The sequence below is a fragment of the Catharus ustulatus genome, chromosome 3, assembly GCF_009819885.2.
Source record: "Catharus ustulatus isolate bCatUst1 chromosome 3, bCatUst1.pri.v2, whole genome shotgun sequence".
Taxonomy (NCBI): domain Eukaryota; kingdom Metazoa; phylum Chordata; class Aves; order Passeriformes; family Turdidae; genus Catharus; species Catharus ustulatus.
Genome location: NC_046223.1, coordinates 58725371 through 58752736, shown reverse-complemented (window position 1 = coordinate 58752736; position 27366 = coordinate 58725371). Strand labels below are relative to the sequence as shown.

The following is a 27366-nucleotide window of genomic DNA, read 5'->3' as shown; positions in this document are numbered from 1 at the left end:
GCCCTGAATTGTCTGACACTCGAAAGTAAAGTCATAGTTGAGACAGTTGTCACGTATTGGTCATATCATTGCACAGCTCCTGGCTGGGATTGTCTCGTATGAGTCTGTAGTGGATTATGAGAGTCTGTAGTGGAGGATTCCTCAGTCTGTTCCTGTCTTTGTTCAGTCATTTTAGCTTCACAGTGATCTCTGGGCTTTTGTATTTGGAAGCTCCAGTCCCAGCCCAAGGATGCCACTGCAACATTACCAAAACCTCGTGTGGATGAGGTGACAGCAGTTGCCGCACTTCTGTGCTCAGAAATACATTTCTGACAGCTGTAATCTAGGATGGGAGATGTACATAGGTGGGAACTCAGTTGCCCATGGCCTCCATAGCCTGGCTTCACAGGTTTCCATGTGGATCACAGGAATTACAATCTCATTAAAATCCTTGAATCTGCTGATACCTGTGAGTTGAGCATAGGAAATTTGAAAGAGAGTTGTCAGTAAAGTTCTTGCTGGAGTCACAGTGGCTGGCGTATTTGTGAGGAGGTTACAGCTGGTGCCGTGTATGTCTCCCTGTTTGTTTATTTTCTCTTTGGGAGACCTCATGTAGCTTTCCCACAGAAACAGCTCTGCTGTAAGCGAATGTGATGTATAACAAACAAACAAGAAGTCTGCATATTCTTATCTTTGTTTTGATATACATAAGGAGAGAAGGCTTTCCAATGTTATGGAAAACTTATTTTGCCAAGGAGCTGATGACTGCTTGGTAGGTGGCAAAGTTTAAGGTGGAAAATTATTGTGGGGTTTCTGTGTTTTGATTGAAAACATACTAAAGAAATTTGAAGAATAATGCAAATGGCCATTAAAGTCTCTTGAAGTTCATTAAAATTTATTGCGTTTTAAGGGAGGTTTTTCCTCAATTTGCATAAGGTTAAAACACCGCATCACACAATTGAGCTAAAGTTAGCCATTGGCTGTTGTAATTTTATACTCATGTGAGCTAGTGACCTAAGCCAAAAGAGTGAAAGCTCAGTAGTGTAGCCAGCAAAAACAGCTCAATGCCCACAAAACAGCTCAAGTGGATTATTTTATTTATAAAACCCAATCAAAGTAGAGCAGGTACAAAAGGGAAGATATTTACAGTAAGCTTTTGAAAGAAAATAGAATAGAATTTTCTTTTAATTTCAGGTGCCTTTTATTCTTTTTCTTTAATGTTTAAAGCTGAGATTTTGGTAACTGTTGAAACTAATAAATAGCTATTTAGCTCTTGAGGTTTCCTGCCAGTTTCATCAATGAACAGTGGTGTGTTTTTCTTTTTTACTTTTTGGAGAAAGGTCTATCTCATAGAAAAGTCCCAGTGCTTTCTGGTTCATATTACATAGTTAGAATAGGCCAGTTGAGTTACCAGAGCATTTGAGTAACGTGGCACTTGATAGTGTGTTGTTTTCTTCTGTGACAAGTAGACATTATTCTTTATGCTGCCAACATGCATTCTGGTTATGCATTTTTCAATTGCAGTTTCCTTTCCTTTGCTGGATAGGAGGCTGCATCTTTGATTTTGCTGGTTTCATAGGAGTTGTAGAGAGTCCCTGTGTTGCTGTGCATGCCAGATCAGCCACCTGCCATATTTTGAGCTGAGCCAAGTAAATAACTAGGGATGGTGTCTCTGAATTCTCTTGAGTCTCCTATGTCTGATGCTCAGAAATAGAGGTAGCCACCAACAGGATGCCCTGCAAATGAGAATTTTTCTGTTAGTAGTGCAGCCATTGTGTGCACTGAGTTTTTTGGGTCAGTGGAAAGTTCTTTACTGGTAACTTCCAGTAAGTGATTATAGGTGTCGCCTTCATAGTATTTCATAGTAGAATACTTTTCTTTTAGGTGTTTTGTTATTGTTTTTTTTCTTTTTGTTTTGTTGTTGATAGCTTCAAGAGTTGTTGCCTTGTTAAGTCTTAGAACACACTAATGCCTCAGGATTACTCATATATTCCTTAAATCTGGTTTTAATGCACAGGAATAAGAGGATCAAGTAAATGTGATTAGGACAATAGACAAAAGTGAATGAGATAATAGGGCAACAAGGGATAAGGAGAAACCATGCTAAGAATTATTTGTATGGGTTTGGGAGAACCAGTGTTAGAAGAGTAGTCAGAAGGTGAAACTGTAGTATAAGTGAGTTAACCTGGCTGTGGTTCTCTGGAAGAAACACATTTGTACAAAAGTAAGGATCCTGGGGCAAAACGGAGGTGAGAAAAAGAGTGGTGGGAAAAAAGGAAGCTATCCTTGTGGCTAAAACCCTGAGGGCTCCCTGTCCTGACAATGTAGAGATTAAAAGTATCCTTTCTTCTAGGAACTGCAGACCCAAAAGTGAAAGAAATGAGGTAGCATTCTGTGCTCCTGCAGTAGATCAGAAGGAAATAAGAAGGCCTGGTATGGATAAAAAAACGACAGGGACCAAAACTGCTTTTGAGAGTAGATAAAAGATATGTTCTAAATATCCCACCTTTTTTTTTTTTTTTGGCTCTACACAGATATTTTGCCAAAGTTCTGTTAATTTCTCTCTAAGTCAAAGAAGAAGAACCCATTCTAGGATAATGAAATAGTCTGAGTATGAAGTTGATGATGTTTTAGAATCTGATGGTTGGTGAACACAATGTTATAAAATGTGGGAGAAAATTGCTAAAACCAAGTGCCCAAAGTAAGTGGCCCATGTTCACATAAGCATGGATCAAAGTGAAGAATTCAGGGAATCTCTTATAGATGTGCTTAACCCCATTAATTTCACTGAAACTTTAGTTAAAAGACTACTTTTCTGAAGTCTCTTTCTTTCTTCCTAGAACAATATAAAGATACTAATTTGACTTGCTTCCAAACTGCCAATTTTTTCCAGACATATCCATATAGGGCATCTTTTTTAAAGTAAAAACCAAGGATCTGATGATGCTGTAAAGGCAGATTTGTGAAAAGCTAAAACTTTAAATCTATTTTCTTTTGTGGAATGAAGAAGTGTTTTTGCCAATCTGTGAACTAACTGAAGTAAACTGATTCTTACAATTACAGTACTGTTTTTGTGCCATTTGAATTGTGATCTGAGGACAGCAATATCTTTGAAAAATTACTAGTTGGGAAAGGCAGTGTTTCTAATTAGAGCATTTCAACTCAAGTTTTGAAGAGGTCAGAGGGTAAGGGTTTGCCTTTGACTAGGATCCATGTGCATGCTTGTATTTCCTTGGGAATGAACATTAGCTCTTAACACCAGCATCCCTAAAGTACTTCTCTTCAGGTAGAAAAGACACCAAAGATATGAATGGTTATACTTTGCCAAAAAGGAAGATTTGTATGAGAGTGTGAGTGGAAAAAAGCCTGGGGCTTTCTTCTTTTGCCAATCAGAAAAAGGAAAAGCTGTGCCTCAAAAGAATCATTGAAGTGCATTTTGGAGCCATGAGATGTTCATACCTCAAGAAAGAAACATAGAAAGAGGAGAAAACCCTAACACCCCACACACACTTTTAACATGGATCATAAACAAATGTGCTGCTGTCGAAAACAGGGAGGCAAGCATTTAATCTGAGGTGTCTCTCATTCACTGAAGGCTGATGAAGTTTTCTACTTGCAAAATCAACTGTCATTGTCCCTTTATTAAAGGGGCAAGAATAGAGTCTCCTCTAGGGACAGGAATAGAGTGGAGGTTAGAGTCTCTGATTTGAGTTTGGAGGTCTTTTTAAAATTCTATCCTGTTTCAGTCATGGTCTAAATACGGGAGCTATGAGGCTTTTGAGCTTTTGTATGGACTGTGATTGTCATTGTCCCCTATTGCCCTTAAATCTCTGAAATGAAAGTGTACAATAAATCATGTTCAATTGAATAGAGTGATTTTTGCATCCTGTTTTATTTAAAAAGCAGTTTGATCTGTCATTGTTGAGGGTTGTGGTGACATGGAAGCTGGAGAAGCATAGTTGAGTTCTACAAACACAAGTGTTGGTTATTTGACTTAAAATATTCTATTATTTCATTCAAAGTTTGAGCAGTGGGAATAAGAGATCTCATGCATTACTGCAGAAAAATATTAATACATGTTTAGAGTATCGTGATGGATGGTTTGTTAATGAAACTGGTGAGACTTTTGTGCTGTAATAAAAATGTCTAAATTCAATGTATTCTTTTTAGAACTTTTGCCAAAATAATCTTCTCTTTTTCTGCTATCATAGTAAATTGCTTAAATAGAAGACACATGTATATTAGCATTCCAACTTGAGCTAGGGGCTAACATTGTGGCAGTATTTTTGTGAAGATAAAGTAATCTTATTGAAATTTGCTGTACAAATATTCTTCATTGAAATCAAAAGCTCTTCGTTCTGATATCCTTAGCCAGGCTGACATCAGCAAAGAATTTGATTAATCTTTTTTTTTTGTTTTTTCTAGAATAACCCCTACACCCCTGGGAGAGGGGAAAAGCACAGTCACAGTTGGTCTCGTTCAGGCGCTTACTGCACACCTCAACATTAATTCCTTTGCTTGTCTGAGACAACCTTCTCAAGGACCTACTTTTGGAGTGAAAGGTACATAATATTTGCAGAACCTATGACTTCTTTCAGATTAAAAGGAAATACTACTTTTTTTTGCCTTTTAAAATTTATTTCTTCTTTTAAAATTTCTTAATTGCTTCACTCAGTGGATTGTCCCAGTAATAGCATATTTGATTTTTTTAATACCTGAGTGAGTAATAGATAAGGATTTCTTGCACATGACTTCCTGTGCAAGGTTCATAACTATGTTGCTGCGCTTAACATGTATTGATAATGCAGATAAAGCCTAAACATAATGAAAGGCAGAGTAATGTAATTAGCCATGAGGAATTTTGTGTAAGTACACACCCTTCCAGCCACCCCTCTGCTTGGAGACTCTTTAAATATGTTTCTAAATATTACTGTCTAATTATTCCTTGAGAAAGGGTCCACACTGGATATTTCCAAGCAATACAAGGAATTTAGGAGTTATGGTTCAGCTGTGTCAGCAACACACGTTTGGCTGAGTCTGAACCTCTTCTCTCTGTTCTCCTGAGCTGTCGCCTCTGATGGTGACCTGCTGCCTTTTTGCCTAGAAACCCTGTAAGAGCCTGAGGGCCAAGTAAGACCCAACCAGATTTCAAGCCCATCTTCAGTGCTGATAGGAAGTAATGCAATCTTCTTTTTGCCATTTCTCAGCTGACATTGGTGCCTAGCTGGGCAAGCACTCCCCATCTGCTCTGCTTTGCTTTGCTGAAGTTTAAGTTCCAGCCTTCAGCTGGAAGGCTCCTGGTGCTTGGTACTTCTCAGCTAAGACTGGTGCGTGTGAGTGCTTTAATCCCTCCACTCAACTTGTGCGTAGGCAGCAGCAAATTTCTTTGCTTGTACCATGAGAGGTAGAGGGGAAGGAGTGCTCAGGCGAGGGTGTGAAGGTTTCATTCAGAAGCAGTGCTTGCTTGTGACTGCTTTGTCTTTCCACCCAGCAGCTGCATGTGCATGACTGTGTCCTAAATCTGGGCAGGAGCAAAGGGTAGCCCTTACATAGCCAGAACCTGCACCACCCATCACGTGTATGCTTTCATTTCAGAGCAAGAATTCCCTTTTTACTACCTGCTGAAAAAAAAGGCCAACAAGATTAAGGAAATCATGTTTATTTGGATGCATCACTGATCTTCTAATAGAAATCAAAATGCTGAGAATGTGTCATCATTGCTGTATGTTTTGCTTTGTGTGTTGAAAGATAGTTTTTTTTTTCCTCTAAAGCTGATGTGACCATGTGCTTCCCTGTGCAGGTGGAGCAGCTGGAGGTGGATATGCACAAGTGATCCCCATGGAGGAGGTGAGACAGCCTCAAATTGCAGTCTGTGGTGTAGCTTAATGGGCATGATGGTATTCAGTTAAAGATGGGACTTGATCTTGGAGGTTTTTTCTGACCTTAATGATTCTATGATATTCACAGTGCTTGTTTGGAAATGTGTGGCAGTTTCACCCCAAGAGAATCTGATTTAGAGCTCAGCAAAACTTGTCTATGACCAGAACTGGTGAGGAACCACCTTGACTGTGCACAGCTAGTCCAAGCAGAGTTCTAATGTCAGCCCTGAAGTCCATTAAAACTGACCTTCCAACTCCTTCTGTCAGACATGTAACAAATACAGTACTTGGGTAACACAAGTCTTAATTTAAGACACTAATTTCAGAGTTTTCACAAAACTTTGTTTGTCAAACTTTGTATCAGTGAAGTTCATACCTATGAGGTCTGGGGCTGTTGTCCTGCAGCTAACATAAAGCTGGCACATGGCCCCAAAGCCAGGATGGTTGCTGTGCTATGGCACAGATTCAGCAGCAATCCTCACCTCTGGTCTAGGTCAGTGAGTAGTTAGTAACACTAAACTGATTTCAGTATTAATGATGTGGAACTGTAGCTCTTGGCTTCTTATTCTGGAATGATTTAGCAAAGAATGAAGATGTTCTTGGCTTTGGCTGCACTTAGAGTAGTTTACCATGTACTCAGAAAACAAGTCCTTCATATGGCCCAGTGTACTTTACCTGGAAATCTTTAGCCTACCCTGACAGCTGACTGTCCTGAGAGCTGCAGTCCAAAGGAGATAGCAATGATTGGTGCTGCTAATTTGTCTTAATGAATTGAATTAAATCTTTTCTTATAAGATCTTATTGTTTCTCCCTTCTAGTTCAATCTTCATTTGACTGGAGATATTCATGCTATAACTGCTGCAAATAATTTGCTGGCTGCTGCTATTGATGCTAGAATCTTGCATGAGAATACTCAATCTGATAAGGTGAGAATTATTTTCTCCTATCCAGATGACATTTTTTATTTTCAGTTTTTCAATAAACTGCAGTTCAGAGAAAAATGTTCTTTATAATTTTTTATTTGCATCATATGTTACTCAAGCTATTTTATGTTCTGCTGGGAAATTTTCCATATACAATGTATGTTTCTGGCAAATAGCTATCATAAGGTAGTTCTTAAGATAAGTATCTCATACCCAGAACATTGACAACTATTTCCAACTGTACTAGATAATGTAATAAAGCATATTTTGCCTACCTATAGTCTATTCTTTTCAATAATTTGAAGACTTTAAAGTTACAAATTGTATTTCTGATGTGTAGTTGGGTATGATGTACATGAAGAAGGCGTTATGGGGAAAATAAACTAGATCCTTGTCTTTCTGCTAAATATATTGTGACCTTAAAGAAATCTTAACTTGGGCCTTTAAAGGCAAGGGAGAGGATCAAAGAAGGAGCCTCTTCTTTCTGTCTGCAGTATTAAAGCTGAGCAGGGTTGTCATATTCCCTTTGCTTGGTACATTTGTACACAATATACAAGTGTATATTTAGGCCAGTTTGGAAATTGTAAGTGTAGTTTAAGTACTTTGGATCTTGGTTAAAGTTTTAAAAAGTTCCCATTTTCAAAATTAATATATATTTTTTGGTGAAACAGAGAAAGCAAATAATTTCTGGCAATTGGATTTTAGACTGTTAAATCATAGATGTGGTTCAGAAGGCCGCCACCTTCTCAGAAATGTTTTTTAAATCTCTAATCAGAAGTCCACAATCTATATAGTTAGGAAATTCTTACTGATATTAGGTGGAATAAATTCAAAATGCATTAGCTTTTTATAACTTTTTCTTTCAACTTCTTGTGTGGTTTTTCTAGTCTTTGTATAATAGGCTGGTTCCAGTAGTTAATGGCGTGAGAGGATTTTCTCCTATTCAGCTTGCCCGTCTGAGAGTAAGTTGTTAATTCAGTCTCTCTTCAATTATGATGTCTCTTCATGGAATGTATTCTCCTTCACATCTTGTTTAAAATTATTTGATATATGGGACTGAATTTGTATAAACTCTCATGAATATATCAAGTCTAAACTTTTTTCTGAAAGCATCATCCTTGGAGTAACAGGATCTGGGTCTGATATTATTTTTATAACTAACATTTTTGCTATTCTTTTCTCCTGAAATAAACCAGTAATGTTTTTAAATGCTATGTCTTTTCTGATGAAATATTATAGGTTTTAAAATACTTTTCCAATTACGGTATAGTCACATTTGAAAGCTCACATTCTTTGGTTTTGCAATATTTTCTGATTTTGAAAATTTAATATAGCATATACTTCTGAGGTTTTATTGATGTCAATCTGACAGTGTTCTTCCTTCAAGGGGTACATTTATATGCTCATTATATTTTTGCATCCCTTCTTGCTCCCTGAATGCTTCCAGAAGAGCTTCCTGTGCAATTTATGTGTGAATAACATGTCTGGATTTCAGAGTGCCATTCTGATAAAAACCTAGGGAACAAAGTCCACTAGTGTAGGAGAAAGGGAATATGAACCACTTGAATATGATCTTCAAGGACAGCTCCAGTTTTTCTGTGGCCAGTTCTGTGTTTGTTGTTGGCTTGTGAGTGCTGACTGATCGTGTTTCAGTCATGGGATGGCAAAGGACAGCTGCCAAGTGCACACTTGGAATTTTGGGGTGGTGGAAGGAAGGATAGAGGTAGTGCCAGCTTCTGTTTTGGCGGAGGGAAAAAAGAGTTCCAACATTTTAAGCTTTTGTGCTGCTCAGTTTAATGTCAGTAAACTAAAATGAGGGTGATGCCTACTTGGCTCTAAAACAGAGTCAAGCTCAGAGATTGTTCCATCAGAATTTTGGGATATTTTCAGTTCTTGTTTACATTGTAACAGATAACAGGTTAGGGGAAGAGGAGGACTGTTTGCTTTATTCATGACATACCAACTATCTCTGTATTTGAAAAGGAATTTTCTCTTCACATGAGCTGCAACTGTGTAAATGAAAGTTTGGCTTTATAACATTCAAATACATGAATCACAGTTTCCAATAGAATTGAATTATTTTACTGTGACTTGTTCTCAGTGCAATGATTCCTTATATCCAACAAGTTGTCAATTGTAAAGAAATCACTATGGGACCAGATTGCATTTTTCTCAAAACAGAATTACTAAGACGGAAACACCTCACTTGTATGTGTGGGGTTGATAAGCCAGAGCAACTACACCATTTGAAACAAATAAACCATTTTATTGCACTTACTGAACTTCTTTGTGTGTAGAGGCTGGGAATAAACAAGACCGATCCTGGGACTTTAACAGAAGAGGAGATCAGCAAATTTGCACGCCTTGACATTGACCCATCAACCATAACATGGCAAAGAGGTATGTAGTCAGAAAGCCTCACTTCATCTTGGGTTTCATCATAGCTTATCTCCTAATTTGCCTAATTTTACCTGAATTAGAACTGTTTCTGCTCTGACAGCAAGAATAACCAATTTGCAAGTGGGAAGTGTGGGTTCATAACAAATGCAGGTGCAGCATGTTGCTCTAAACCTGGTCAAGTATCTGCAATTATTCGAGACTAAAATTCTGAAAGATAGGTTTCTTTGACAGTTTAAATACATCCCCAGTCACTCCCACATTAGGTAATACCTCTCCAGACATGTGAAAATATCTTTTCTGTACATTTTGGAAATCTTAGCCATTATTTTCTTAACTGTGTCTGTTACGGTTATAGATTATTTGTGTTTATTCTTCTTGATTTTTGGTCCCTCATCCTCCCGAACTCAGCAGCCCAGGTAACTCAAGAGACTTAATAGGCTTAAGGGATTACATGTTTTTCTGATTTTTGAAGTCTCTTGAGTTGTTTACTTCATTTGGAAAAAGAGATGAAAGATGTGGTACTGTTGCCAAGCAAACTGATATCCACTCTGATACCCTTAGACAACTCCCCTATGCTTTTACCAGTTCTAGTGCTGGGTCAAATTTCAGTGTTTACCTCAATTTCTATACCTATCTTTTTCTTCTTTAGGGAAGTAAACTCTGCATAAAGTTTTGAGCTAAATACCACCAGATTTTATTTTCTTTCTTATTTCTCAAACTTTAGAGTTATCACTGTTAAATGGAATGTACTGTGATGCTTAAAAAAAGTGTGAATCTATTGAAAAGGGAGGAGTCTTGGTCATGCTTTACTGTGCCCTTTGTGTGCATGTCATCTCAGACTTGGGATATTTTCCTCAAGATAATTCTGGAGATGTGGCATAAGATGTTTTTTATTAGTCACACAGTGTGTCTGGAAGAGACCTGTAGTAGGATAAAGAAGTAATATAAATGTTTAGTGTAATATGACTCTTCTTTTTTATCAGCATGGGTTTGGGAGGAGGCAATATTACTCAACAGCTGTTAACCTCAAGGGAGTTATTTAATTAATCTCAAACAATGTTAGTGAAATTTCTATTCCACACAGCTCTATATGATGTACATACCTTAAACATTTTAGAAAAAAAACCCCTGGGTTTAGGAATGGTTTAGATAACTTGGAGAATGTTTTATTTAGTATTGTTTCTGCAGTCCATATGTCTATGAAGCTTGTTACATACCAGGGAATTTGTAGGGAAAAAGAGCTAAACTATCAGATCTTCTGAAAATTAACTTCAGGACCTATTTCCATAGAAGTATCACAAACTTTCAGTTCATTGTCAGCTTACACTAACTTGAAAATGTACAATATACTGGAAAGGGGGAAAGCTTCCCCCTTCTTTGTCTTTCCCTGATAGTCAGATTCTATTTACATCTCTAGAGGATAAGGAAGTGGGTACATTAAACCTAAAACGTATTTGAACCTAAACCTTAGTGAAAGGTTTACTTTGGGTGAAGGAAGAGGGAAGACTTAGAGAAGGAAAAATTGCTTTTATGGCAAAACCAGTTATTTCTTAATATATTACTACTCAGTGCAGCTATTGCAATCTTTTTGGAGAGTGAGTGACCACAGTGAGAGAGTAAGTATGTCTCAGCGACCAGGAGGTGAAGGAGCAGTTACAGTTTCATGGTAAGGGTGTTTAGGTTACGTGATTTCACAAGGAAGGTCCAGATAAAAAAGCAGCTCACTGGCTGTCCAGGCTCATGGGAAGGTGAGTTCCTGCCCTCAGGAGTGCCTGCGTAGACTGGAAAGATATTTGGGACTGCTTAAGCCGTGTTGAGACTGAGCTTCTGAGGAAGAGAAGGGAGAAGTTTGTGCTGGAGAGATCAGCTTGCCATATGGCTTCATGATGCCATATGGCACCACACTTGGTGCGAGGCTACAGCTTCCATGTACCAGGCTCTGTTCTGCAGTTTCTGCCAGTAGTATAGTATTTTAGAGTATGACTGTGTATATATAGAAACCAAAATGAGTTGGCCAAATCTGTGTTGCACCATCCCTTAAATGGAATTCCTGAAGAAATTAGGGGCCTAAAGATGGAGTAGAGGGAGAAGGTATGTGTGGCATTTACAACAGCCCCGAGAGAAATGCCCAAGAAGGGGGGAAGTGACTTAAATCTTGGTTTTCTTCCAGCTCACTCACAACCTTGAACTGGGGTTGTGAACATTAAAAGTCCCTCTTGTTCTTGGGTAATTATGTCATCTTTTTCTGTACAGACAGTATTTTTTTTAAATCTCCAAAAGCAGCAGGAAAAGGGGAAGAAGCTCACTTACCTTGAGTACTGACAGCTTCTCTGGAAGTTCCTGGATTCTCTGCTTATAAATGAACAGGACTCAAGTCTACCAGAAGATTGAGTTCTTTGCCAAGATACAGTTTGAACTTATCAATAATACCTTGCACCCTTTATTATAGGGTTGGTTCAAACTTAAGCATTTCTAGGACTAAAGAGCCTGTAAAGATAAAGAGAGTCCATTTTTTATTCTGTAGGAATTGACATGTCTCCTTGTCCTATCACTACATGCCCTTGTAGAAGTCCCTCTTTGGACCCTTTAAGTGCTGGAAGATACTATAATGTGTTCCAAGTGCCTTCTCTTCTCTAGGCTGAACAGCCTCAGCCCTCTCGGCCCATCTTTATAACAGAGGTGCTCCAGTCCTCTGATCATCCTCATGCTGTGCAGCTTAATATGGAGTGAGTGAGTTACTGTGGTGCTGTGAAAGATGCTTGTCTGGAAGAACCAATCTGACAGCATAATCATCCTTTAAAAGAGGGACTGACCAGGTCTAACCAGCTTCATGCAGTCTTAAAATCAATTCTTAACAAGTCAGTGATGAAGCAGACGATTTGAAGTAGATCTGGTGTTTTGTATCTACTAAGATTGATTTTTCTCATGTAGGTAAAGTTCTAAATTGTGTGTTAGAATACTAAGAATCTCTTAACTTCAAATACTGTTCAAATAAACTGTATTTGAGTTGTTTGACCTGTGTCAAACAGTATCAACAAGAAGGGAGCAACCAAGTAGTGTCAGTGCTGATATGCAGAAGTGTGGTTATCTGGTTACACTGTTGGAGCAGTTGAATCTTACATTATAACAACAGGTATGCCTGGAAAAACTCATATTCCTGAGTCCTTGTTAACGTGTTTTACTTCTGCTATTCCCTGCTTTCAGTGGTGGATACAAATGACAGATTCCTGCGCAAAATTACAGTTGGGCAGGCAGCTACGGAGAAAGGATTTGCCCGTCAGGTATGTAAAGGCAGTTAATAAATCACATTCTGAGCAGACACTGTATTAGAGACTGAGAGAGTTTCTGCAGTTCTTTCAGCGTACTTTGCGTTGCAGTATTGATGTCTGTTGCTGTTGTATAGTAATCTTGCAGTGAAACTGATCATGTTCATGAGTAACTGAATCTGAATTTTCAGAAACAGAAACCAATGCATATTCTATAATGTGTTGAAAGCACTTAAAAAATTGCATGTGCATGTTTAACATTGTCCTATCACAAAATGCCTTTATGCCCGCATAAAGTTAATTTGTATGACTTTTAATTATTATTTTTTAATCTCTGTGACAATTTATATAGGATATGTGTAATTACATTTAAATTTCAAATTACATTTAATTTCATTTTTTAAAATGTTAAAAAATAAGCTTTCTATTCAGAGTTCTCATTTCCCTGACATGCATCTCAACTTTGAAATCTTAACTGTAAGAACTTTGAGCATGTGCTTGCTTTTACTGTGTGGACTTGAAGGGATAGTTCAGTAAATAAGTATGTGCATACTTTTCAGTGGTGTAAAAAGCTAACTTGCGTTACTATATGAGAGATTTTGGAAGTTGATTAAAGAACTTATTGATAAATTGAAAGCCAGACTTTCCCAACACCTCCTGATGAAGTGTTCCTGGTCTAGTGTAGGTAAATGGATTTCTGAAATAACACAGCATGGAACAGCAGTGTCAGGAGGAGTAAATTCATAGTGGTGATGTGGAGTTGTTCCTAATTTGATGAAGATCATGTAATCTAATTATCTGGATAATTAAATTCATGAGGTTCTGACTATTTTGGTGTGAACAGCTCTTGTGGTAGAGATAAGACTTGCACATTTTTGGAAATCCTAGCTTGAATTTTTCTTTACCGTTTATTTAACATTTTCTTTAACGTATGCCTAAATGAAGAGACCAACACATAGTTTATTTTTTGCAGCAGGTAAAGCAAAGCCAAATTGGATTGAAGAACTTCAAAGAGAAACCTTAAAATCCTAGAACAGTTTGGGTTAGAAGGGAACTTAAAAATCATCTAGTTCCAAGACCTCTGCCCTAAGCAGGGACACCTTCCACTAGAAATACTAATTTGTTTTGGTTTTGAATGCACAAAATAGAAATTTTTCTGTCTGCAGCTGACAGGAAATTCAATATTAGCTATTAGCCATTTCTGATAATGGGCTGGGACTACAAAATATTATACTTGGTATGGGTTCCTTCAACATTTGAGACCTTTTCATGTGTTTAGATTTGTTTCAATTACTCAATATGAATATTAGTTTTAAGCTAGGATCTACCAGCCTTATTGTGTAGTGTTTTACCACTGTAATTGTACTGCTGAGTTAAATGTGGTTTATTTTATTATAGAGTAGTACTTGACAATATTGCTGTCAAATGTTACTTCTGTACTTTTTCAGGTAAAATTAATGCCTTCAGTATTGAGATGTTGGACTGATGCACATCCATTCACATTTTAACATGGACTTAGTGACTCAAGAGATGGAGTTAGCAGTTAGGAAAATTCATTTCAGAGCCTAGCCAGAGATCCAGAGAAAACAGGACTTCACAGTTAACAGATGCATTTTATAAATATTTGGAGTGATGTTCTAGCACTCTTAAAATCAATGACACCTGTGTAAAATGGCAGAGCACAGCAGGCACAAAGGTCTGCATTTTAATGAACAGGGATGCTGTGGTTTCTGAAGAGTATTACATGACTTATGCCATTGATCCTGCAATTGAATCCATGTGGGTGGATCCTTTCATCAACAGAAAACTGACTTTGCAGCTAAGACTTCTGTCAGCACTTCATAGGTGTATAAAGGTTATTAGAGTTAAAATAGCACCTGCTACTACAATCTTTTGTGCCTGTTTCTTCAATTAAATTTTATGTCACTCTTTGAACATCTACCTGGGGTTCTTTTTCCTGTCCTTTTGGGTTTATATAGAAACAATGTTAAAAACTTTTTTGTGGGTTTTCTGATAAACATTCTGATACATTAGAAGTATTTCACCATATGAGTTCGCTTATTTCTTATCTTACTTATGCTTCAATGACTTATTGAGGACCTTCTCAAATTCAGAAAAGATAGTGGTATCCATGTCACCACAATGCTAACAAAGTTTATTTGCATGTAGAACCGCTTCCAAAGAATACAGAAAATCTGTTTTGCAATTTCACCATTTCACTTGAATCTCCATGCTGAAAATCTCAGTTACAGAATTATTTTTCTTTTCCCTGGTATGTAGGACTCTCTGCCTATGTCCACAGCAGAAAAGTGCTCAGGTGTCTTGAGAAGTTTTGACTAAACAAGTGGGTACCTAGAGGTCAGCCTGAATAGGGCTGCTCTGGGCTGTAGCTGTCAAAACTAAAAGCAGAAACACGGGTTTAAAAAGGGAAGAAACTCTTAAAGTACTAGGCAAATGCACAGGAGTGGTAGAGTGTATGTTCTACCCGGATGCTTTTTAAAAACAAAGTTCTCAGTTTGAACAGATTCCTCTGGTATTAGTATGGGATACATCTGCCAGAGGTCTGATGGAAAGTGTCCTGGGCTTTTTTCTCACATAGTAGGATGTTCAGTTACTAAACTTTACATAAACTTTAATTGCTGGAGATGGAGAGATTACTAAAGAAATTGCAGTTCTTGATCACTGCCAGCATGCATTCCTATCACATAATACATTAATGCCTTTTCTTTTCTTCTCGATGTTTATGTTCTGACAGCATGTGGCCTGAGCTTTACTAATAGTGAATTAGTACAAATACTACTAATCTATACTCTTAAAGAAAAGTAAAAACTACTACTTATACTGTGCTGAAATGCTACACAGTATGGATGTGTTTCTATAAAAGCATTAGAACTAATGCCACATAGAGTTCTTTGTGGTTTTTTGACTTACATATTTGTTAATCTAATTTTAAAAAAGGGGCAGAGACATATTTTACATTTTCATAGGTCAAGCACAAGACTTAACAGCATAGACTCTAAATTTTGAGCTTAAGGAGAAAAAGAATGATCAAATTTAACAAGAATGTTTTTGAAACCAGAATAAAAAACCATTGGACATCATTACAGAAAAGAAAAATTTAAAAACCCTCCGTAATGCAGTGTTCCTTTGCTCAGGCCAGTAAAGCTCAAAAGACATCTGGTGATTTTCTGTTTCTGCAACAAGAAAAAAATTCTTGATCCTTCAGAGAGCTTCTCTAAGTATAATGTGAGCCAAGGGGCTAAGCAGTCTGCAACACTGGACCTCAAATAAATGTAGTGTAATGGAGGATATTAATGGGGGAATATAAAGTGTTTGAAGTTCACAGAATCATACAATATCCTGAGTTGAAAGGGATGCATCAAAGTCTGACTCTTGGTCCTGTGCAGGACCATCCCCAAGAGTCACACCCTATGCCTGAGAGCATTGTCCAAACACTTCTTAAACTCTGTCAGGCTTGATTCTGTGATCATTTCCCTGGGTCTCAGTGCCCAACCACTCTCTGGGTGAAAAACTTTTTTCTAATATCCAATTTAGATCTCCCCTGAACACAACTTCAGGCCATTTTCTCAGGTCCTGTCACAAGAGTAGAGATCAGTGCCCTACCTCTTCCCCTCTCAAGGAAGTTGTACCTGCAGTGAGGTCTCCTCTCAGTCTCATCCAGGCTGAACAGACCAAGTGACCTCAGCTGCTCCTCATACGGTTTATCCCCTCAAGGTCCGTCACCATTTTTGCAGCCCTTTCCAATATTTTTATGTTTTTCTTGTATGATGGCACCCAAAATTGCCCCCAGCACTGGAGGTGAGGCTCTCCCAGCTCAGAGCAGAGCAGGACAATCCCCTCCCTTGCCCAGCTGTGATGCTGTGCCTGATGCCCCCAGGACAGGGCTGGCCCTCCTGGCTGCCAGGGCACTGCTGGCTCATGTTCAACTTGCCAGGGACCAGGACCCCCAGGTCCCTTTTTGCACCTCTGCTTTCCACAACTCATTGCCCAGTCTGTATGTACAAGTTACTCTAGTCTTGAGTAATCTCAAAAGCTGTAAGTTACCACTTAGAACTTGTTTGAATTCCAGTGTGAAATTTATCTTTCCTGAGTTTATTCCTGATGATCCTCTGTGAGTATTTCATCTGATTTTGATTTGGTTCATGATTCTTATTTCTACTTTACAGGCTCAGTTTGATATTGCTGTTGCAAGTGAGATTATGGCCATCCTGGCACTTACCACCAGCCTTCAAGATATGAAGGAAAGACTGGGGAGAGTGGTGGTGGCTAATGACAAGAAAGGAGAGCCAGTAACAGCAGAGGATTTGGTATGTTCAATGCTGTAGAGACCTGTGAATAACCTCAGACATGTTTGTTTTGCCTCCTGAAGCATTAAAAAGGCAGGTGCATGCCAAAGATTTTGCTTTGAACAGCACAGTTGGATAACAAAGAAAGATCATCTTCTGGACCTGCTTGAGAATGAGAATGAGAACAAGATGTAGAACTCATTTCTTCAACTCTGGTAACATCTGGTTCAGGAAACCTCTGGTCTCCATAACCTACTTGGATCGTTTTCTGCACTTCTTAAGGCAAACAAATGCAGTGCTGGAGGGAGTCAAAGTGCGGGCTCTTATTTGGGAGAGCTGGTAATGTTTGCTACTGTGCTTTTAGAGTCTGCTCAGATGTTACAATGATAGTTACCACATGAATGCCTCTGCCACTGAATCAGAATGGAAACAAGCTGTTCTTGATTCAAAGGTTGCTGATAGTGTTTGGGACAGGTTTATCTGTCATTAGATTTTTTTTTCTTCTTTGCCTTCATTAGTTGCTGTTTCCTCATTCCCTACTTCAGCTTCTGAAAAAAGTCGGTATGTTTTTCCTTTAAATCACATTCTATCCCTTGTATCCAGGCTGTGAGTCATTGAACAGGGGTTGGAAGCTCACACATGGTTGTGTATGGCAGGTTCTGGTGCAGACAGAAGTTACCATTTGGTGTTTGTAGTCAGCTGCATGCCAGGAGCATTCTAATGCCAGCCCAGTGGTGATGGCTGCCTGTATCACACAGGCTCTGTATGTTTTCTCCTCTTTCTCCCTGTTTTCTGAACATCTGCTCAAACTTACTGAGTAATGAATGAGTAAAGCAATGAGTATCCTGCCTTGTCAGCAAAGATAGCAAACCCGCGAGTCAGGAACACCTTCACAGCCTCAGTGGATTCCAGTTTAATAAAGAAATGAAAACGTGATATCTAGAGTGCCTGGTTTTAAGAATGAAATTAAGATAAGGTTAAAAATTTTGAAGTACAGACATCATTAAAATTCAAAGTAAATAATTTATTCCCAATTATGCAGGAGACATGAAGAACTGCATTTAATATTCCTGCTGTTGAAGTTTTGCTTTTGCTTTTCAATTGCATAACTTTGTCTTGGCCAAATGGAGTGGAATGGGGAATAAGTTACATATGCAAAATCTTTAAAGTTATTTAGTGTTAGAATTAAAGCTATACTTGAAATACATGATTTTAATTTTGCCACTACTTTTGCATGAAGGTACTTTAATTTATTAACATTGTAAAATATTTGACCTGCTAACCACTTAATGCTAATCAGCTTGATGAATGAAAGAAATGGCTTTTCCATAGGGGCAAAAGAATTTTAGAACTTTTCCACTGTGTCCCTAAAATGAAAGTAGTGCTCAGCAAAATGTCTGTTACTAATTCCATTTTCTTTGGCTTTTTTTAAAACAAACTTCCTATGCTTAGTGTCTCAATCATTTGATAGTGTTGCTTGTACTGAACATATGTTTCTAGTTGTTCTTTAAAGCAGTGTTTTGTATTATACAAAAAAAAAAACCTGCCCAGAAAGAAAAAATCATCACAGTCTGAAGGTCATGTGTTATGAGCATCTGTAGCTATGCTGCTGCATTCTTTTTCTTCTGGAGATTCTCCCTACCATGCACAGGAAAGACTTGGTTACCTGCCCTGATTGGGAAGTGCAGAAACTCCTACCTCTTTTGTTGTGCAGTGTGTTAAAAATGAGAATGAGAACCATGGGAATAAGAGGAATATGATTTCATAGTTAAGGATGTGAAGCATCTCTTTGGAGAGTTCCATTCCTGTGTTTTTTGCAAAACTTTCATGTGGTGCTCTGTTGACACAAACTGATTCTTACAGTGCATAAGGAGTTACACATCCCTCAGTCTGGTTTAATACTAGGGAGGTAAACAACTGAAATTTATGGAAAGAGTGAAACTCCATCAAGAACTTTGGACTAGGAGAAATTATTTTCTATTGTCCCAGGCTGAGCATCCAAAATTGGTGAATTTTTTTTGAGTTTGATTCTTGTGTGTGCAGGTTTCTCTTTTGAAGAACAGTACCAATTGTTCATTTCTGAAGACTTGCTAATATTGCTGAAGAAGTCAGATGCTGTCGTGTTTGGATTTTAAAAATGCCAAAAGAAATTAGCAGTGAGGTTTCTATGATTTCTGTATCAAATTAAATAATACTTACTTTGTACAAGGGGAGAGAGGTTATGAATGACCATACTGCACTGGTGAAAGAGTACTGTATAAAGTTGAATCCTCAGGAAACTACAGCAGGAGAAGTATAATCAGAGATAATAACAAGTCATAATTCATGATAAATTTCTGTTCAATCATGTAGCATTTTATCTCTGTTGCTGGTTTCTTCCCACAGGTGGTCAGTCTGTTTCAGCAGCTCACAACTAAACCTGCTGTTTCTAGACTTTAAATGCAGTCTCTACTCTTCCCCACTTCCCCTGCAGCTTGTGCTGCTTGTGTTGATATAATCCAAGGATTATTTCTTTAAAAAATTGTCACACATATCAAGAGGTTTGATGTGAAGCCATTCTGCTCCTGAATTTCCATCCGCCTTTCAAGTCAGGGTCAGTGAGAAGGTAAAGCTCTATAGATCTGTAAGGAAAGATCTCAAGACAACTGAACAAAGGAAAAACACTGTACAAGATTTTGTGCTCTCCAATGAATGCTCTCAATCTAGGTTCAATAATTTTGAATTCTACTTTTGTAGAACAAAATCAAGTTTAAAAGCTTGATTCTATCATAGTCCATTGACATGGAACATTGTAGCCCAAAGAGGTGCAATTGCATACTGTTCTAAGAAACTTTAAAGGGACCTTTATAATGAGAAATAGCATGCAACCTGAATAATGGGTCAGTTCTACCTATCATTGAAAAAAAAATTCAGGGGTTCATGTTTATATCTTGCACAGATTGAATTTATGCAAGTTTAAATACTTGACAGTAGTCTTTAGTTCTTTGAAATCTGTGTGAACCAAAACCACTAAACCTTTCTCTGTGATTTGTTTCCAGATGTACACACCAAATGCTTCACAAAAATACAATTGTTCTTAATTTTGGCTTTATATGCAATATATTTATCATAATGCAATAGTAAAACCTAAAATACACATTGGCAGATATAAACCATATGCAGAGACAGGCTAGGAATAATAGAAAAAAGATAAATTGAATATTTCATGAATTGAGAAGACTCTTTTCACAAGAGTAATGGATTAAATGTCTATCCTCTGTAATGGAATATGTTGAACTCTTTGCCAAAATGTGGTGCTCATTGTACAGTATTTTGAAGACTTAATTGCTTTTTGGCTTTTACAGTGAGGTAGAATTCTGATGGACACATACCATATTTTTATGTGAAGCTAAATCGGTATATATGCCCTAGATCAGTATTTCAGCAGATATGAAAAATATTAAATAAATATGTCACTATTTTTTTTAAATAAGACTTCTTCTCAGCTTACTTGCTGTGCCATACTGTTAGCTTTCAGTAATTCTAGGACCAAAAAAAAAAAAGAAATAGTTTCATATTTACTTATGTAAATGATCTGTCAGCTAGTGAGATTTTGTTCTCTGCTTCATCAGAAACATTGTGTACATTGTTCACTTCATACAAAAGGAGTTGCACTTCTCTGATTATGCTTTAAAGTTTAGGGTTTTTACAGGACTGAAATTGCAGAAAGTATTGTTATTTTGTTAGAGACTATAGTTTCAATTGAAGGGCAGTTGCAAGAACTTCATTATTTTTCTTATAAAGAAAAGGGCTTTTTTCTGCCCTTCAGTCTGTGTAGCCTTTATTCATTTCATAGTAGTTACTTTCAATCACTTTCCCTGTCATCTGGTGTTGGCTTTCATTTCCAGTCTTGATAGACTTCAGAGACTGCTCCACTGGAAGCTGCTTTGAAAGTATTTTGGATTTTCATCTAAGTTTGCCTTTCCTGTGTCACGTGTATAATTCATTTTGTGATCTGTGCTGTCCTGGGGAGCATACCTGCCCTGACGGCTGGTGGATAGATGGAAGGAGCATTATTTTCAGGAATATCTGTGATCAGTTCCAGGAAGGAGCTCAGAAAAGTTGAACATCTGTATACAATTGATTCAGAGCCCTGCTTCTTTCCTCTGACAGTGAGTTAGTGGAAAGCTAATGATCTTTGGGCTCTCACAAGCTTAATTGGTGTGTAAGTGTCAAAGCCCCTTATTATTTTATAAGAAGTTTATCTGCCTTTTCTGAATTGGAAATAGGAACCTGATTCCTTAAATAGGTTTCTGAATCTGATCCAGGACTTGGAGTGAGCTGTAGGAATTGTGTATTAAATACTTGGAGGATTGAGGATACAAAACTTCATTCTCACAGTTGTGTCAGGTATAAAAACCTTATTGTTTGTTTAGCTTTTAAGGACTAGTGTTGACACCAAACCTTGTTAAGAACCCTGGGAAGCAGGTAGACACAAGATATGCCTATTGGAGTATTTTTGTCTCTTTCTGTGCTTTCAGATTCAGATAAAATGAGGTTTTGTGTCCAAAAGGTGTGTCTATAGCCAAATAATGCAAAAGTAATATTGCCCAAAAAGCTAAAATGCAGAGGAAGTATTTTTTTACTTCACTGTTTTTATCAGATTGGTGAAAACATCAGGAAACAAAGGAGACAGGATTTGAGCCATTTTTATCTAAAAGGAGCAGGGGAAGAAGCTGGGGGAGAATTTTATTTTTACTTTTCACTTCTTCTTCCCCCAAATCTTCTTTCCATTAGGGCTGATCCATGGCTGCTCACATAGTTATTCTTGCTGCTGACCACTTGAAAGATTGGATGTAAAGTTTTGCATTTGGCTTTTTTTTTCCTCTAGAAATGAGAGTATTTGAGTGTATAAGCAACATAGCACCAGGCTATTTCTGTGGAATTTTTGAAAGAGCTGGAGTGCTTATGTTTCCTTGTATATTAATCCTAACTTCTAAAATTAACATCTTAAGAAGCAGCAGTATAATCCAGAAGATTAAAAACTATGCTGCTTTGCTACTAGTTTCTCTTATTATATCTTTGTGGATCCATTGAGTTTTGTAAACAGTGGGAGATGCAGAGTGCAAAGAAAAGTCTTCTCCTACTCTCTGTCCTTCACAGTTCTCCAAGGAAACTCTTGCTAGGCATCAGTAGAAGCCAGTTTTACTATTTTGGTTTCTATTCAGTTTTCTCTAAGGCCAAATATTCTGCATCATTTTCTTCTGAAGTCTGTGCTCAGATGTGATGCTCAGAAAGGGAAAAATTTGATTTTGTAAAATACTGTACAGAGTCATCACATACTTTTATGTCTCTTATCTGTTGCTGTCAAAATTTTCATGCAGACTTTGCCCAAATTTGGGGTTAGTTGACAAAAGCTGTGTTGGGAATTATACAGGCACTATTTTTATTGCTTTTCTTTGTTTGAATATTACTGTTCATCTCTTTATAGGCAACTTGGATATTGTACCCATGTTTTTCAATCTTAATTTTAAACAATTTACAGCAGTTAGGATTTTTGTTTGGTTTTCATGTTTCTTTTCAATACAAAAATATATTAAATTCACTTTTTTTGCATTCTCTGGCAAGTCTATGAGCCACTCTTTATAAAACTACTGTGGTTTTTCTGAGCTGTGATCTAATTCTTTCAAAGCAAAACACATAATCTCAAAATCAAAGTAATTCAAGAATAAATTTGAACATAGGCTGGTGGTTTCTAGATAGCACTCTTCATATAGTCTGATAGTAATGTGTACACTCTGTAGCCTTTTCTTTTATAGAGTGAGCATTGACATTTGGTGTAAAGAGCTGTCATTTTATTTGTTTTTTAATTTATTTTAAGGTCAGTCAGTGTGAAATGTATATTTCAACAAAATTTTTAGGGAGGAGTAAGGTTTTTTACAACCAAAATGCAGTAATTTTCTCAGCTCCTTTTGTGCTCTCATCATCACAGTAAGGCACCTCTAACTTTTAATTTTATGATGTATTCAATATCTGCCCCTAGTAAACTCTGTGACTGCTTTCATCCTGTACCTGTTATGTATATATTTGTACAAGTCTTGAAAAATGCCCTTTCTGGTTGTTTCTAGCTATTGATTTATGCTGTTGATTCTGTTATAAAAGAAATGCATCTGTCGTTTCTTTAGGCGGTTTTAGCAAGCTATTGCATTCTCGCTTTCTCAGGTCTCAGTGGTCTTTGGTACTTCATCTTTTGTTCCCTTGAACATCCTCTTGCTGATCACTTAATTCTGTTTCTGGTCTCTCCATGAAAAAGGACGAAGTTACCTGTTACCTTTTAAGTGTATTCAAAATAAAAACATTTTTGTTTTTAACACACTGTAAATGCAGAATTTTAGAAGTCTTGAGGTAGTATCTAAATAAATTCTTTATGCATCACTGTAACACTGCTTTGAATTGTGTCTTTTAGCTATAAGTGTAACTTGAAAATATTTCACCTTAGAATTTACTTCCTTAAAATGTGGACTCTTGTCTTTTAGGGAGTAACTGGTGCTTTGGCAGTTTTGATGAAAGATGCAATTAAGCCCACGCTAATGCAGACATTAGAGGTAAGTATGGCTTATGATGCCTGTCCTTCTCCAACTTTCAAATTCCATCTTGCGCTGATCATGCTTCTCTTCAGCAACTGTGCTTGACTTCCAAAGTTCAAGCCAGGGTCCAATCCATAAAGGCATTCTAGCAAAACGTTCATTTGTTTATGTTAATTATTCAACTCTATTTGCATTTATGTCTTTTTGTTGGTTTTCTTCCTTTTGAGATCTGACTGTAGTCATAATTTTATCTAGTGTTGCAAACCAGCTGCACTATTGAGCTACTTCTGAGCACAGTGGGAGACAGGTTCATCTTCTAAGCCACAGATTTACTATTTCCCACCTTGTCCTTACAGGGAAGTGTCCTTTTTGTGTATTTCTTTTATATGGATGTTGTCATGATGATTCCCACAGCCCAGCATTTTGTGTGGAAAAAAGGTGCTTTGCTGTGGATATTCTAATCTGTATTATGGTTTATGCCATTCATAATCATGGGAGGGTCCTTTCAGCTGTTTATGCATTTTCAAAAGATAGCTCCCAGCCACCATATCTTGCCACAGTGCCTTCATGGATTAAATGAAGCTTTGATGGGCTATTTTACACCTACCCTAGTGAGCTTTCCTCCAAAAGCTTAAAGAATGTAGAATTAGTGCAAGCTAGCTTTGTGCCTGGGCAGTCTGGTATTGATGTTTTGACTGATGAGCAACATTCAAGGGGAGAAGGAAAAAGAAGAAGAGAAAATAATGAAGCGGCTTTGAAAACAAATGCACTTGGAGAAAAATCAGTGTATATATTTTTTTCATTTGACCATCAAAATTACATAGCTGAAATATTTCACGATGGTTCTTGATATGATGAAAAGTTGAAGAATGCAGAAAGATATCAGTGTAATCATCAGCTGATAAAAATGTCTCATTTTCTACAGCATGTTGAAGATCTGTAGAAGCATCTTTTTGCTTTTGTGTTTGGACAGAACAACTTCCTAGCCTTGGGAATATTAGAAAAGAAGAATTTAATTCTATGTTATTTTATTATAGCCATTTAATTATTTTCCCCTGCAAAAAACCACTGTTCTTTCATGTGGCTGTGTGAAGAATGTATGTGTGTGTGCGTGATAATTTTAATATAACATCCAGTGGCAGAAACTGGAGGTCACATAGGATCAAGAATGTCACGCCAGAACTCAGTATTATAATCACCACTTGGATAACATTGTGTGTGTTTAGTGCTGGTGACGAGGTAGTTTTAATTCTGAACTGTTTAGTCGTTCTGTTTGCAGCTTGCATATCTGTTGGAAAATACTGTGGTTTTGTTGCAGTGCTCTGAAAGACAGTTATAAATGTTGGAAGAGATTCTTTTGATCAATAGGCATTTGGTTGTGGGACTTGCATGCATTTATTTTTTCCCTGCATTTCTTTATATTCACATTTCTATGCAATACAATTCCTGCCTTTTATGTGGTCTTCTTTTCTAGTCTAATCTATGCTATGGCTGAAACATCTGCCAACTTCCATCAAACACTACTGCTTGTTAGCAGGACCCTGACCACATTACCCAAAGATGCATTTTTCCCCTAAATTCTTCTCGCAAAGTTCTTTTTAAAACAGCAAACTAAAGCAGCTCAGAAGACTGCTTCATGCTCCACTCCTCCACTCTGAGTCTTAAAGATGAATTTTTGTCACTCTTTGGATACTTGTTGCTTGCAAGTTAATATGAGTCACCTATCCAAGAATGGAGAACCCCAGTTTTCTAAATATTTTCCAAGATAGTGCTGTGCTTTGGCTGATGTCCTTTTGAGCTATGTCATTGCTCTCATGTAGGATCACAGAACCTGCTGAGCTGGAAGTGACCCCCAAGGATCACCAAGTCCAGCTCCCAGCCCTGTGCAGCACCATCCCCAAGAGTCACACCATGTGCCCAAGAGCATTGTTCAAACACTTCTTGAACTCTGTCACACTGGTGCTGTCACCACTTCCCTGGGGAGCCTGTTCCTGTGCCCAACCACCCTCTGGGAAAAGAACCTTTTCTAATATTCAACATAAACCTCCCCTGACACAGCTTCAGGCCATTCCCTTGTCTCCTGTCATTGGTCACCGAAGAGAAGAGATCGGTGTCTGCCCCTCCTCTTCCCCTCATGAGGAAGCTGTAAGTGCAGTGAGATCTGTCCCCAGTCTCCTCCAGGCTGAATAGACAGAGTGACCTCGGCCACTCCTCATTCAGCTTCCCTCCTTCACCATCTTCATTGCCCTCCTTTAGACACTCTATAATGGCTCAATGTCTTTTTTATATTATGGCAACCAAAACTGCCCCCAGCACTGGAGGTGAGGCTGCCCCAGCTCAGAGCAGAACAGAATTCTCTCCCTCGCCCAGCTGCCCATGGTGTGCCTGATGCCCCCCAGGACAGGGTTGGCCCTCCTAGGGATGCAATGGTCTACGCTGTTACTGCCTGTGCTGTTGCTGCTCTTGAGCTCTCTTCATCATTTTTAATCCTTCATCTGAATAACTGTAAGAGGAGCTACTTTTAATAGCTTTAGTAGGAGGGCACCAAGGAGGATGTTGTGCTCTGCACACTTGAACGTACTTTAATGATCCACTTGTGAGTTTAGAGCCCTTCAGCATGGTAGATTTTAAACCAAAGTAATCAGTATGCCCTGGGGTGGTAGATGTAGTTATATTTCTTCTGCTGTAGGTAATGCCATCTTTCTGATGGATGTGTGAATTGCAAATCAGAAATGAGGATAACTGAAACCTACATTACACTTGAAATAAACCTAATAAGTAGCACCCAAAGTTAGCATCCTAAGTTTCCAAAGAGGTTACCAGTATTAATTGGGCAACATAATCCTAATCCCTTCAGGGAGAACAAGTTCTTCATAAAAGTGTAAGGATCTTTAGCAACAGCACCAGGATTTGACAATAGTAAAATTAGAAATAACCCTGCAACAGATAGGTAGTGAAAAAACCAGAATAATCTGATTACAGAGAACACAGATACAGCTCAGAATGTGCCATGGACCTGTCTGGCAATTAGGGAAGACAGTGTTTACTAAAGCAAGTCTTGCAGATCACTTTGGGGAATGGCAAAAAGACTGCTGGATGAGGGAGAGCCGGAGATTGAATGACTGGCAGTTGATTTGGCATAATTTGTAAGTCATAGAGTCTGTGGGTAGCAGTGACTGGAAGGAGCCATTGCAGAAATAGGAGCCAGAGAGAAGCAGCTGGTGCAGCTCTTTGATCTGGCCACGAGCCTGTAGATGGGAATTGTGTTAAGCCGTGGAAGTCTGAGGAGTTGCTTCTAAGGGCCTGTAAGAAGGGAAAAGAGCAACATGCTTGGTAGATTTGCACCAACTTTATATGGATATCTGCATGCACTGGAGAAGAAGCTTTGAAGGTCATAAATCAAAAATGACCAAATGTCAGTCCTGCATGGAACTGAACTGGCAACTTAAACTTATGTCAGTGCGTTTTTTCATATGTGAATTGATGTGTGTTCTATTTTGCTGGTTTTTAAAGAGGTTTCTTGGTGGGTTGCTTTCTGTCACAGTCCTACCACTCTGACACCAGAAATTCTGCCTGAAAGTGTTAGTGATTGACAGTGTTTTATATGCAGGAATGACAGTAAAAATCTGAAAATGGGAGACACAGGGCACTCCATCTACAATAACCACAGACTTCAGTGGAGCTTACTTATATCCAGTGCTGTAGAATTGAGATTACTTTGTTTGGAATGTACATAATGATTTCATAGTGTTTATCTATGTTTCTCATGACACATTTGTTCTCTTGTCGACTGATCCCTTAATGTTTGGCATTTATTTATACCACGCGTAACAGAGCAGCTGCTCTATGGGACAACCCTTTGTAGTTGCAGGCTGGCTGCTCTGGGGTGGTTTGTTGTGTTACTTTTGAAGTGCCACTCACAGTAAAGATGAGAGAAGAATGGTAATAAGTATTATAAACATCCCTCCAGCAGCCAGATAACTTCAGATATTTATTGACATTCTGGGTTTATTTTCTTTTACTGAAACTTGGATAATAAAATTTTC

At 38.0% G+C, this 27366-nt stretch overlaps 1 protein-coding gene across 2 annotated transcripts in view; it reads left to right on the top strand.

Annotated features, from left to right (window-relative positions):
- MTHFD1L (methylenetetrahydrofolate dehydrogenase (NADP+ dependent) 1 like) overlaps positions 1–27366 on the top strand; it is a 144808-nt gene that overhangs the window by 29483 nt on the left and 87959 nt on the right. Inside the window, exons 11-18 of one of the 2 annotated variants that reach the window (XM_033055572.1) lie at positions 4405–4541; positions 5780–5826; positions 6677–6784; positions 7669–7743; positions 9079–9181; positions 12386–12462; positions 16635–16775; positions 23270–23338. In XM_033055572.1, the coding sequence (XP_032911463.1) occupies positions 4405–4541; positions 5780–5826; positions 6677–6784; positions 7669–7743; positions 9079–9181; positions 12386–12462; positions 16635–16775; positions 23270–23338 (757 nt within the window). Of the gene's footprint in view, positions 1–4404; positions 4542–5222; positions 5307–5779; positions 5827–6676; positions 6785–7668; positions 7744–9078; positions 9182–12385; positions 12463–16634; positions 16776–23269; positions 23339–27366 lie in introns of those variants that run through there. The other variant, XM_033055573.1, reaches the window with a different exon arrangement.